The sequence below is a fragment of the Zootoca vivipara genome, chromosome 2, assembly GCF_963506605.1.
Source record: "Zootoca vivipara chromosome 2, rZooViv1.1, whole genome shotgun sequence".
NCBI classification, from domain to species: Eukaryota; Metazoa; Chordata; class Lepidosauria; order Squamata; family Lacertidae; genus Zootoca; species Zootoca vivipara.
Genome location: NC_083277.1, coordinates 96,881,966 through 96,895,436, shown reverse-complemented (window position 1 = coordinate 96,895,436; position 13,471 = coordinate 96,881,966). Strand labels below are relative to the sequence as shown.

The 13,471-nt window shown below is 41.5% G+C and overlaps 1 protein-coding gene across 2 annotated transcripts in view; it reads right to left on the bottom strand.

Annotated features, from left to right (window-relative positions):
• RNF213 (ring finger protein 213) overlaps window positions 1–13,306 on the bottom strand; it is a 94,016-nt gene extending 80,710 nt beyond the window's left edge. Inside the window, exons 1-6 of one of the 2 annotated variants that reach the window (XM_060270902.1) lie at window positions 13,086–13,306; window positions 8,005–8,151; window positions 5,874–6,046; window positions 5,518–5,646; window positions 3,916–4,611; window positions 192–367 (exon numbers count right to left, since the gene is read on the bottom strand). In XM_060270902.1, the coding sequence (XP_060126885.1) occupies window positions 192–367; window positions 3,916–4,611; window positions 5,518–5,646; window positions 5,874–6,005 (1,133 nt within the window). In that variant the 5' untranslated portion in view covers window positions 6,006–6,046; window positions 8,005–8,151; window positions 13,086–13,306. The remainder of the gene's footprint in view (window positions 1–191; window positions 368–3,915; window positions 4,612–5,517; window positions 5,647–5,873; window positions 6,047–8,004; window positions 8,152–13,085) is intronic. The other variant, XM_060270903.1, reaches the window with a different exon arrangement.
• Between the last annotated feature and the right edge of the window lie 165 nt (window positions 13,307–13,471).

Here is a 13,471-nt window from a genome sequence, read left to right as displayed (position 1 = left end):
AATGAAATGTTGGTGGCACTGGAAAGATCTATGAACACTACATAGTGAAGTGTGTTAGATGAGTATTTGTGGTAATTTCAGATTTAGTAAAGCTTCGTGTTTCTAACCTTTTGGATTAGAACTATGCAACAACTGCTACTGGCCAATTCCAATCTAATACCACTTTTGAAATAAACAGAAATGTGCTATACCTCTGCTTGACTTCCTGGTTTGCTTGCTGCTTCTTAGTCTTTTGATCTTTCTGTTGCTTCTTCTGATTCGTAGCAGCAGAGGTCTTTCCCTTCTCAGATCCTTCTGCTGGAGTTGTTGCTTCTTCTGGTTTTTCACAGACATTTTCTGATTTAGTCTGTTCATCCAACTTGGCTTTCTATAACATAGGCATATGTGATTCAAAATTCTTGAAAAAATGTACTAGTCCCCTTTGGCTTGAAAGGGGGGGGGAGCTTAATCTTGTGCCCAGCTCCCAAGGAGAAAATTATGCTTGAGACAGGTAATCAGAATGGATTATTTTAGAAGTTTCCACAAGACGGTGAGCGGACCACAAATCTGACAGCTCCCGTCAGATTTGGCTCTATGGAGCCTAAGGGGAAGAACGCAAGGGCGACGCACCTCTCCAAATAGCCCCAAGAGGAACATCGGGGTGGCTCGGGTCCTGCGGCTCACTAACAGGCACTCGGTACTGCCGGTCCCTGCTTTTGTGCCGAAAGGTGCAGAGTGGGGGGGAAGCCGAACGTTCTGTTGAGCTAGGCACCAATGCAGCTTCGTAGAGAGCAACGCCTCTGATCCAGCCACAAGTGGTTACCTTTCCAGCAGACTGAAGCTGATGACTGCTTAATTTGATTAATTTGGCAAAAAAACAGGAGTGTTAAAAGGAAGTCCGCTCCCATTCCTGGGTCTATGAGCACGAAATACATACTGTACAAGTGAAGTGTTGATGAAGTTCACTTTGGAAGATAAGTTAGCTAATGACTAATAAGGATTAAAAGATTTCACCAAGCTCTTGCTTATACCAATCACAAGATTTTCTCTTTAAAAAAACAACATGAAACTTGACTTGAATTAGAACTTGAATCCATCCTATGTTGCGATTGAACTTGATTTAAAATGGAGGCTAAACCAGAGGACTGCATTGTTATTGTATGGAAGAATATCACACATTTCCTCTCAGGTAGAAAAATTGGACTGACCCTCTGAATTTATGCTACTTGTGGGAAAGAAGTTTTTGAACTTCCAGAGTGCTGAAGACATCTAACCTAACAGAGTTATAATTGTGGAATTATTTTATTAAAAGGTAACAGCTGGTTAAAAATCAAGATTATAAAAAAGGACTATAATATTCATTGCTAATATTGGCCTAAATCAGATTTTCAAATAATTCAGTTTTATTTATACTGGCAATTAAAAATTACTCTGATGTGAATGGATGTAAAGAAGGGGATATACAATTGTTAAATCTGCTAAAATTTGTTTTTGTGAGCAAAGTAGAAGGGGGGGAGGGAGGAGGCTGGAAGTACTGGGTTATTTAGTGAAATGGCCTTGACAAAGTACTGATAAAGGCAAAATAACACTTTCCCTGGTGGGAAAGGACTTTTTGTTTTGGAATTTAATCTTAGAAGGGAATCTGGGAAACAGCGAGAAAACTGCCCCCCCATCTCAAATTAGAAATGGCAGAAGAAAAAATCTTAATGCTGAAACAAACCAGCAAAGTTGCAAGACAAGAGAAATATGAATTATTTGAGTTGCTTTTAGAATTTAAAAGAGAATTGTTCAATCAGACAAAAAAAAAGCAAAATGCTGATAAGGCAGCCTCTCAAGTTTAGGAAAATACTAATTTACTTTCAGAGGCTGTGGGACAATTTAAAGAAGTGAATGCACACACCAGTAATGTGGGAAAGGCTGAGGTACGAGGTTTGGAGAAAATGCAAGGGAAAGTAAGGGTAGTCTATGACAAAAATGACACCTTGTGTGAATTGATTTGACAGTGATGGAGATGAAGCAGGAAGGGCGGGTAAAAGGTATGAGAGGCTACCATATGTGGTGACAATGTAAAATTATTAAGAAGGCGTGGAAAGTGATATATAAAGATTTGAAGAGAATGTTGAAAATGACTTTTGTAAAAAAAAAAAACCAGAAGCTATGATTCTGAAAGATACAGGACCTAATGGATTTACCATGCAAAAGACTTTGTTCCTGCATCTGAGAATGGATGCCAGGCCAAGACCAGACCATCCCTATAGAAGGAAGAAGCCACCGCCAAACTAATGAACTATGCAGAACATCCTAGACAATTTGAAACCCTAGAAAGAAAAAGGTTTTATTTTTAAAGGGGGGGGGAGAATGTTCAAGCTTTGTGTATAGGATTTTACATTAGTTGAACTTTTAAAGGTCACTTGTAACAACATGAATAAGGTTTTAAAATTGGATTAAGAATATAAGATTTTGTGGACGTGTATGAAGAAGTATAAAATAATGGATCCAGGAGGGGGAGTGGAAGTCAATTAAGATGTATTATTTTGATTGTGATGTTTGTTTTTTGTTATTTTAAAATAAAGTGTGTGTGTGTGTATGTATATATATATATATATACACACACACACACACAAATATACTGTATATATATATATATATATATATATATATATATATATATATATATATACACACACGTACATATATATATATATGTATATTTTATTCATATGTATATTTATTTATATATACGGGGAGCGTAATCTTGTGCCCGGCTCCCAATGAAAAAATTATGCTTGAGACAGGTCATCAGAAGGTGTTATTTTAGAAGCCATGGACTGGATGGATATCTCCCCCACAATATTTTGTTTTCACGTAAATGAATCTCTTCTTTCAGCAGCCTCTGGTGAATCCTGGTGGTAACACCTGGCTCTTCACTGGGTCAGGTTGGATGGGCTGCCTTTAAGTATTTTTCTCCACTGTGGCACAGTGCGCTATGCAACTAGATCAGACAAGCTAGCATGTGATCCCTTAAGCCCCTCCCCAAGGCACTTATGCAACACAATATCAGGGGAATTGGGAGGACAGAAAAGGACAGCTTCCTTTTCAATCCCTCAGTGAATCTTACAGCCGGGGGCAACAAAGGAAAGATTCTGAAAGGGAATCATCCAGTCCAGAGCAGGGAGCTTGTCTCCATTAGGCTAAATGGACCCCTTTTAAAAACAAAAGATCAATCCTGGCACCTAAAGAAGCTTCAGCAAACAAGGGACTAACCCATCTTTTAACACCAATGACATTGGGGAAGGATGACAAGGGTGATTTATTCACTGCAACCAAGCACTCCTCTCAGTGCTGCTTCTTGCCCCATGCCTGATAAATTACAGGGGCAGGATTACTTTGCCTGGCTGTGCTGGTGGATTTGCTCCATGCCAACCTCCATGCTGCCTCGCCCTTCTTTCCCCAGTAAGCAGCAGTGGCACAGCTGGCAGGAGATCAGGTAAGTGGCATCAGCCCACCACAAAGTCCACTACCACCTGCAGGATTCGATATTGCCTTCTACTCCAGTGTTTTTCAACCACTGTTCCGCGGCACACTAGTGTGCCGCGAGATGTTGCCTGGTGTGCCGTGGGAGAATTACTTTATATATAGTCAATATAGGCACAGAGTTAATTTTTTTAACATTTTCTAATGGTGGTGTGCCTCGTGATTTTTTTCATGAAACAAGTGTGCCTTTGCCCAAAAAAGGTTGAAAAACACTGTTCTACTCTGTTCAACAACTACATGAAACGACTAGGGGAGGCCATCTAGAGATGCAATGTCTACATTCATTAATAAGCAGATGGATGACATGCAACTCAAACTCCTATTCAGAACAACACCCAAGAAGGCAATGGAAGCAGACATACCCACACAACAAGACAGCCAATAGGACTGCAGGCAACATACCTTTGAAACCGAAGCACTTGTCTGTTGCTTGGTCTCTTCAACTTTTTTCTTACGACCCGGGCTCACCTCCGATTCAGACGAAGTTGTCTTAATTTCCTGATTTTGATCTTCTGTACTTGATTTTGCAACTTTATTTTCGGAAGATTCGCCACTACAGCGAGGGTCCAAAGATACGTTCTCTGCATCTCCATCAGAATTAGGTTGTATGGCAACCAAAGTCTGAGTATCTGATCCCTGAGACGGATCAGTTGCAGTAGAACTTGTCTTACTTTGTTCTTTACTAGAACCTGTCTGTTCACCAATTACATCATTCTTTTCAGAGCTTTCCTCCTCCATCCTCTCTGCAACTGCAGCACCAACATGCTGGTTTACTGCATCATTATTACTACCCTGACTCTTGGAATCCATATCACCAACATCTTTTTCTGCAGCAACTGCTAGATTCTGATCTATGTCTAAGGGGCTACTTTTAATCTGACCTCCACTGTCACCAGCCAACTCCTTGTCTGATTTGGTCAGTTTATCTTCTGGGCTTTGACTTTCCTTTGGTTGGTTTTTTGCATCTGTCACTTCAGGGCTAAAGTGATCAAGACTGGGTGGTGCTGAACTAAAACATCTTGTCAAGGATGTCATCGAGGAGTCCTGAACTTCAGCATCTGAGGGCCTCCTTTTCTTTTTCTTCTTCTTTTTCTTCTTCTGCATGATGGAAAACAAAAAACAACATCATCCACGTCTTAAAATGGAGAAACCCTGCTTTTAAAGGTTCAGAGGTAAAGCAAGAATAGATCATTCACCCTACATCCTCAATATTAACCTTCCCAGCATATGCTTCCACTCTAAGCTATCAAAATCAGAACTGGAAGAGACCTAGGCACATCTATTATTACAGTCGTACTTTGGAAGTCAAACATAATCTGTTCCGGAAGTCTGTTCAACTTCTGAAACGTTCAGAAACCAAGGCACGAATTCCGATTGCGCAGGCACGCCAGAAACAATAGCAGAAGCTGTGTCGGACTTCAGGCTTCCCAAAAAGCGTTTGAAAACCGGAACACTCACTTCCGGTTTTCGATCATTCGGGAGTTGGAACATTCAACTCCCAAGGCATTCGGGAGCCGAGGTATGACTGTACTACTAATTACTTGTCCTTCAATCCATGGCAAGGAGCACCTCCTATCAACTTGTTGGTATGCAATTATGCACTTTCCTGGACAGGAATAACTTTCTGCTATGACTCATGCGTTGGTGAACTCAAGACTGGATTACTGTAATATGCTCTTTGTGGAGCATCCCTTGAAACTGGACCTGAATCTGAAACATAATGCATCCATGGCTGCCATTTTCCATGGGTGAGAAAACCTAGCTTTCATAGGAAGCTGCCTTAGACTGAATCAGGCCATTGGTCCATCCAGCTCAGTGCTGTCTGCACTGACTGGCAGCAGCTCTCCAAGATTTTGGGCAGGGTTTTCTATTTGCAAGAACTAGTCAAGGATTCTGACAAAATGCATTTTTCCAATCAGCAATTCACAGCAGACACTTGACTGGCAACTGATACTTCAGACCAGTTCACTTACTTAATTACTCACTGCACATAGGAAAAACTACCTGCTGCGGGCTTGAGCATGGGCTGCTGCCCTCATATAGGTCTGGTTTCTCCTTTTTCCTTTTTCTGGAAGGAGGGTTATCATCCTCATTCAACTCATTCCAGTCAACATCGTTCTCAACTTTTACTGCCTGTTGAAAAATAGCCTTGCTTTCAGAGAGCTTAGCATTTGGAAGCAAAATGTAATTGCTTGCGTATTAATGCAGCAACTTTAAACCAATTGGCCATTTCAAGAAGCATCAGTAAGCACACCCAGCAAAGCACACGTAACAGCTCCACTATAACAGACAGCAGGAAGCAAAAGCTTGTATTTCTTAAATCTCTGCACTATGCTCAACCTGTGCTCAAATGTACTCACTTTTTTCTGTGTGTGAGAAGCCTGACTCCCAGGGCTTTCAGACAACTGGGCTTCCCCAGTTAGTGGTTGGTTATCAACGGAAGATCCCAAGGCAGGGGAGCTTTCCACTCTCAGTTTGCCCCCAGGCTCCATCTCCAACACTGAAGTCAGGTTTGCATCTCTGTTTTCTGCAACTGAAATGGAAGTATTGCAGAAAGTTATCCAAGGAGAATTTGGACAATGGTTCAGAGGCAGGGCTGGGGATCTCAGTGGTGAACCAACATTTTAAGACACAGAAGTCAGTAAATTTTCTGTCAGGCCCACAAAGAGCATTATTTAATTATTAAATTAAATTAAATTCCCAGGCGTGACCCCCAGGTTCAATGAAGAAATTGCTTCAATGAAGAAATATGCTTGTCTTTCTGGACCATCTGCAGTATCTGCAACACATCTCAGATACTGTCTCTATAATTCACATGTCATTTTATTAGTGCATCCCATTCATCGTACTGCAGAAAGCAATCCTTTTAATTAATTTACAACAACAAAACAAGTTAAACTTTCTCTGTGGCTACTGCACTCTTGCCAATTTGGTCTGCAGTGTTTTTTTAAAACCTGTTGCTATATATATCTTAATGTTTCAGTTTCTTTTCACACAGTGTGTTAACAACACATATGCAAGCTGTGTGACTAATGTCCACTAACCCATTTGGCTGTGCCTATTTGATTATTTTTTATGTAAGTCGCATTTGGCATTTTGTCTAAGAAAGGCAGTATGTTTTAATAAATAAATAGCTCACATAACAAGCCTTCTAACAGCTAGTTTTCACCAGTGGTGTTATTCGAGCATTTTTGGCCTTAATTATGCTTGTCAAACTTTTTCCCCCACTACATATGACATGGTGAGGAGGAAGACCAGCCTCTTGTTACAACCGTTATATTCTTAAGATAGTATCTCTCAGGTAAGGGACAGAGAGGCATTTTTGGTTTTTGTATGCTTTGTTTGCATGGATCGCAGGGTGCCTTAGCGTTCCTCAATTTATAGCATAAGGGAAAGTAGATGTGTAATAGGAATCATGAGGTAAGGGAAGTGTTAGGAGTGTGCAGAAGCTGGGCAAGTGAAGGACAAAAAGCTGGGGGGGGACTGGACATTCAATTTTTTTTCAAAGTGCAGCTGCAAGGGGCTTGTGGTTTTCTTATCTAGTTGCTGGGTGACTTATCACGTACTGTTGCATGAGATATATCCTCCCACATTCACATTCCTGAGGAAGAGAAGAGGACGGTTCGGAGAACAGAAAACTGTGGGAAGTTGCAGGAGTCAGGCGTTTGGGCAACTGCTTTCTGTAAAATTTGAGTAAGTTGGAACTGCTAGTGTTTAGAAGCTTGGAGAACGTGACATGCCATATGTGTGCAATGTATAATGTCTTGAACTATGAATGCAGGCAATATAATCAGTAAAATACTTCTAAGCCTATGTCTTGCTGTTGGAGAAATTTAATCAATTCTTTGGACTTCCACGCACACATACCCCAACACATTTACCCAGTTAAGGTTTGGGGGCATGGGTTTAGTGGTTTTTAAAACAGTGCATTTAGCTCTACAACTAATACTCCAAAAGAGAATGAAAACATGGTATGGGAGAAAAGAGTGAAGAGAGAGACAGAAATAACATATGCACAAACTGGAACTTATATACATCTCATGCTATTATTGACTAAATTACAGTGGTACCTCGGTTTACGAACTTAATCCATTCTGGAAGTCCGTTCTTAAACTGAGGTGTGCTTTCTCTTATGAGGCTTTCTGCCGCAGGTGCAACTTCCATCATTCGGATTCCGTTCTTAGAAGAAGGTAAAGTTTGCAAACCGGGACACTACTTCCGGTTTTGCGGAGTTCATAAACTGAATCGTTCTTAAACAGGGCTGTTCTTAAACCAAGGTACCAGTTGAATTTTACACTCACTATTCTTACTCTCCAATACAGAGTTACAGGAACACAAAAAGGCAAGGAGAGGCAAGGACATTGACTAGCCAGCAACAATGATTCTAGAACTTTGCCTGTCTTTTACGTATTTTCATTGTGTCCCTAATTCATACTGGAAAGTAGTTCTACACCATTTAGTGATTCTTGGTTAAGGCTGTAAATCACTTACTTTGTGTGTTGGTAGAAGAAGCCTCAGCTAACTTCTTCCCACAGTCACTGCAGAATTTGTGAGATGCAGGTTGAGCACTGCCACATTCAGGGCATTTAAAGCCCTTTTCATGCAATTGCTGATCCAGGGTGAAGTTTTAGGCCCAGCCTGTTGGAAAGCAAGAAAACGTAAGACAAATGGGGTGGGGTGACATTAGTCATAGAATCATAGAATCACAGAGTTGGAAGAGACCACAAGGGCCATCCAGTCCAACCCCCTGCCAAGCAGGAAACACCATCAAAGCATTCTTGACATATGCCTCTCAAGCCTCTGCTTAAAGACCTCCAAAGAAGGAGACTCCACCACACTCCTTGGCAGCAAATTCCACTGCCGAACAGCTCTTACTGTCAGGAAGTTCTTCCTAATGTTTAGGTGGAATCTTCTTTCTTGTAGTTTGAATCCATTGCTCCGTGTCCGCTTCTCTGGAGCAGCAGAAAACAACCTTTCTCCCTCTTGCATATTGTTTCACTCAGTGAAACAAAACAAACTGGAGTAACATTTCGTACATTCATAGAGATTAATAAATGTAGTTCTTCTTAATGAATAATCAGATTTGGATTAGGTCACTAGTTCTGTATTTTAACAGTATGTTATAAACACAGGAATCCACCTCAAACACACACACACAAATGCATACAGATAGGTTTCAATTAAAATAATTTTAAAATTAATATCAGACATCAAAACGTAATCAAAGTTATAACTTGTATCTTTGTAGTGAATTTTAATAGTTTTAAGCTGCTTTGGCTTAAATGAACTTGGCTGAAAAGTTCAGTGTAAATATAACAATAACAATACTACTTCTAATACAAAGTATTTTGCCTCATAAACCCTAAAGAATTCTTATAAAACTAACCAAGAACAGACATAAATAATGCATCAAATCTGTCACAAGATGTTCTACTAAGTAATAATAAAAATAATTTATTGCTTATACCCCGCTCCTCTGGCTGTGCCTCCATAGCCACTCTGGGCGGTTCCCAACAGAATATTAAAAACACAATAAAACTTAAAACATTAAAAACTTCCCTAAACAGGGCTGCCTTCAGATGTCTTCTAAAAGTCAGGTACAGTGGTACCTCAGGTTACAGACGCTTCAGTTTACAGACTCCGCTAACCCAGAAATAGTACATCAGGTTAAGAACTTTACCTCAGGATGAGAACAGAAATCGCATGGCGGCAGTGGGAGGCCCCATTACCTAAAGTGGTACCTCAGGTTAAGAACAGTTTCAGCTTAGGAACGGACGTCCAGAACGAATTAAGTTCTTAACCCGAGGTACCACTGTAGTTGTTTATTTCCTTGGCACCTGGGAGGGTGTTCCACAGGGCGGGTGCCACCACAGAGAAAGCCCTCTGTCTGGTTCCCTGAAACCTCACTTCTCGCAATGAGGTAACTGCCAGAAGGCCCTCGGAGCTGGATCTCAGTGTCCGGCAGGGTGGATAAAAATCAATTTTTTTTAAATTAAAAAACCTGATTTTTAAAAAATTTAAATCGGATTTTTAAAATAAAAAGCTTTTGGAGGAAAAATAGTTCTAAAGAGAGTTTTCTATTTAAGTTACATGTATAGTCCAAAGGCTATTCATCGGGAAATAAAAGATTTGTTTGTTTGTTTTTCATGTGTGCTAAAGCTCAGTCTAAGTTTTTTGAAAAAAACAACAATGTTTAACCACATCAGTTAACAAACATGGATACATATGCTATACAGTGGTACCTCGGTTTACAAACACAATTGGTTCCGGAAGTCTGTACTTAACCTGAAGCGAACTTTCCCATTGAAAGTAATGGAAAGTGGATTAATCCGTTCCAGACGGTCCGCGGAGTACTTAAACTGAAGCGTACTTAACCTGAAGCGAACTTTCCCATTGAAAGTAATGGAAAGTGGATTAATCTATTCCAGACAGGTCCGCGGAGTACTTAAACTGAAAATACTCAAACCGAGGCGTACTTAAACCGAGGTATGACTGTAATGTTATTAATTTACGGTAGTTAAATAAATTGTTTAAATTGTTATTTAGAAAATGATTATTTTTCTCCTTCCAATAAAGTACAGCAGAAAAGTTGTCCAAATATAAACAGTTAACTTATTAAACCACACAATAATTTCATAATTATCTGTCTATGTATTTCTAATAGTATAAGCAAATCAATAATTTTTGATAAAACTGTAAAAACTACTCTGGAAATTTATTATTCCAAAAATGAAACCTTTCTCTGGTTGTAAATATTAAGATTATACCAGCAATAACGAGTCTTTCTGTAAATAATAATAATAATAATAATAATTTAAATCAAGTCTTACTGACTAGTGATTTGCTTTAAATCAAATCCACCCTGGTGTCTAGGCTGAATGATGGGGCTGGAGTCGTAAGCATGTCAGTATTTTGAGCTAAACATTTATTTTGGCAGTGGCCGTGTAGTATGGTATATGTATATTGATTTAATTGTGGGCATAGTGGTGATGGGCATTTACCACATCTCTCGCTCAGTTTCTGCCTTCAGTTTACCTACACTTTAATACTACAAAGTGTGCAACTAATCAAAGCTAGTAGTAACTGATCTTCTCACCCATGCTGTCTCTTCCTCAAAACTGGTTAGCAGGAGCAGTGATTTAAAGTCTCTCTTGCAGGTACTATTCTTCTTGTAGGCCCATCCCTATTCTTTTTAGTGTGCCCATTTAGCATCACCCCAACCTATCTCTGGTCATAATTACAGTATTTACATTTAGAAACTGGGTAAGAAAAAGGTTTCTTTGAACATATACAAAGACACTTTCCCTTTCACCTGTAAGTAACTAACCAAAGAGAAACTGCAGCCTGTCTTAAATCACACAAGAAATGCCATTCACCCTTTCAAGATTAAGCACCATTTCTCCTGTCCACCTCACAAACATTGTGAGACAACACAATGCAGTTATGAAGATTTCAAAGCGTATACTGCATTACTGCTAAACTTTATGTCAGTACTCGCATTATCCACAATTTACCACTGACCAGGAGAGTGCTTTTGTAATGAACTACCAACCCACAATGGTCTCGTTGAATCAGCAAGGCCCAATTCAAGTGTAATCTCCCATCGGTTTTCTCTTTCACTGCCTGATATTTTGCGAAATACAATGCAGCTTATTTGCACAGCTACTTATGTGCATTAAGGTTATAGCAGTTTGGCTTACAAGTCCTTAACAGCAAAGGAACATATGTGTGTATATGTACTGGGTATGTATTTATTCTGAGGAGGCCCAACACAAATTGCTGCCTCCCGATTCCACCTACGCTGGTGCTGGGAAAAGAAAGTTGGCTTCATTCCTCAGCCTCCTCCACTTGAGACAAGGTGCTGAGGACAGGAAGACCTTGTCACCTCACAACATCTCTGACATTATTTATTTATTTATACGCCTTCCCAAAAGTATCACACCTCAAAATCTCTTGGCAGAAGCTGTTCTTCCGCAGCAAAGAGACCAGCAGCATTTACACCCACTTAACTTCTGCCTATGACATGCAACTGTTAAAGGATTGGGAAACGTGTCAGGAAAACCCAATGAAGGGTGGCAAGGCACAAGGTCCACCCCCACACTAGGCACTTGGGGTGTTCATGTGGAGTCGGCTGCCATTTTAAAACTAGAATATTGGGGTCAAAATAACATCTTGGCAACAAACATGTTGAAATAGCTTGGAAACTCCTAACTGAAACAGGAAAGAGAAGAGTGCAAAAGGTCTGCAAATTTTGCCTTAGCTCTTCCCCATATATAATACTGTAGTGAGTGTGTGTGTGTGTGTGAGAGAGAGAGAGAGAGAGAGAGAGAGAGAGAGTTGAAAGCTTTTGCTTCAGCACACACAACCCCTGGACTCCAGGCCCTGGCCAGACAGTGCAATAGCCCAATCAGCAGCCACTATGCAAATATAACAGGTGAACAGTCTCCTCTGTCTCTCCACCCCACCTACAACTGGTAGATGCAGCTGGTCCTGCACTACAAACCCCAGAATTCATTGAGATTACCTTCTTTATACTGTATGTTTGCAACGCATTATTCGCTGGTTTCCAGAAGTATGATTTTTACCACACAAATTGGAACAAATTTCACCCTTTCAAAAAAAAAAACCACACAACAACCCTAGGGCTTTCGCTTAACTACCACAGCCAGTTGAGGGAGGGGGCCCACCTATTTGCCCCCTGGTACACAGCCACTTCCTTTCTTACCTTTACTGCCCATACTTAAGGCCATTATCAAGAAGTTGACCTGGCTTTTCCAACAATTGAATCCTTGCCAGATCCAGTAATTAGAAGCCCACCATACCACAACTTTATATATGACAGACCCTTCTCATACAATAAAGAATTCATCTCCCTGGACCTTCACTCACCTCCCTTCCGAAGCACCTCCACCAGATTATCTCCGGCAAGCAAGAGCATGCCATAAACATTATTTCTTCTTTTTTTTTAAAAAAAAGGAAAGTTCAAAAGGCCCAGCGTATCCTCGCGGAAATGAAACAGAAAGTCGACGAGCGGCGCATGAGTCGTGACCCCGCAGCCCAAAAGCAACGAAGCGGGCTTTGGCGGGTCTGCCGCTTTGCTTAAATTCACAATATCATCAGGACAAAGGTGGGAACCTCTTCGTCTTCCCACCGCATCAAAACCAACAACACACCTCAATAGCGAGGGCAATAGCGGAGACCCAGGAAAGCTACCCGCCCCTCCTCGCCCAACTTTGCAAACTGTCCTATATACAAGCGATGTAACAAACCGTGCCCCACCCCCCCTTTGCAGTTCCACTCCGTTTGATATCCATGCAGGTGCCGCCGCCACCCACGCCGGGGAAAAAGCAAACGGGCAAAATAACACAAAAACGTGTCCCAGCCCTCCCCCCCCCCCGCCCCGCAGCTTGCAAGACGTTTAGTAGAAGCGACAACAAAAACCCTTGGAGATCAGCGTCCCAGGCGAGCAGCGGTTTCTATCGTAGGTACCTGCAAAAGGTTTTAACGGGTCACGCCACGAAGCCGGCCAGGTTGCTTCTATAGGTGGCATCTGCCACCTTCGTGTTACTCACCTCGGCTTAACTCCGCAATGGCTACCCCGCAGCTCAGCAGAAAGGAGGCTTCCCCGCTTCTGCGAAGCCAGCTCCTCTCTGACGCACCTGCAGCTGAGCAATGCAAGGCAAGCCGGCAAAGTTTCGCTTTCCCCCTCGTCGTTCGCCTTCTTCTTATTGGAGGATGCGCAAAGTTTCGTTTCCGAGCGCCACCCCACCCACCGTGGCTCAGCCTCGCCGCTCCGTCCGTCCCTCCCTCCCGGCTGTAACCGGAAACGGGGAATTCCCGATGGCCGCGAGACATCCAAGGGCAGGGCTTGGCTTCGTTCCAAACGGGCAGAACGGGGGAAGGGACAACGGGTCACCTCCATTCTCAAATATCCCCATCCATCGGCAAACACCTTTTG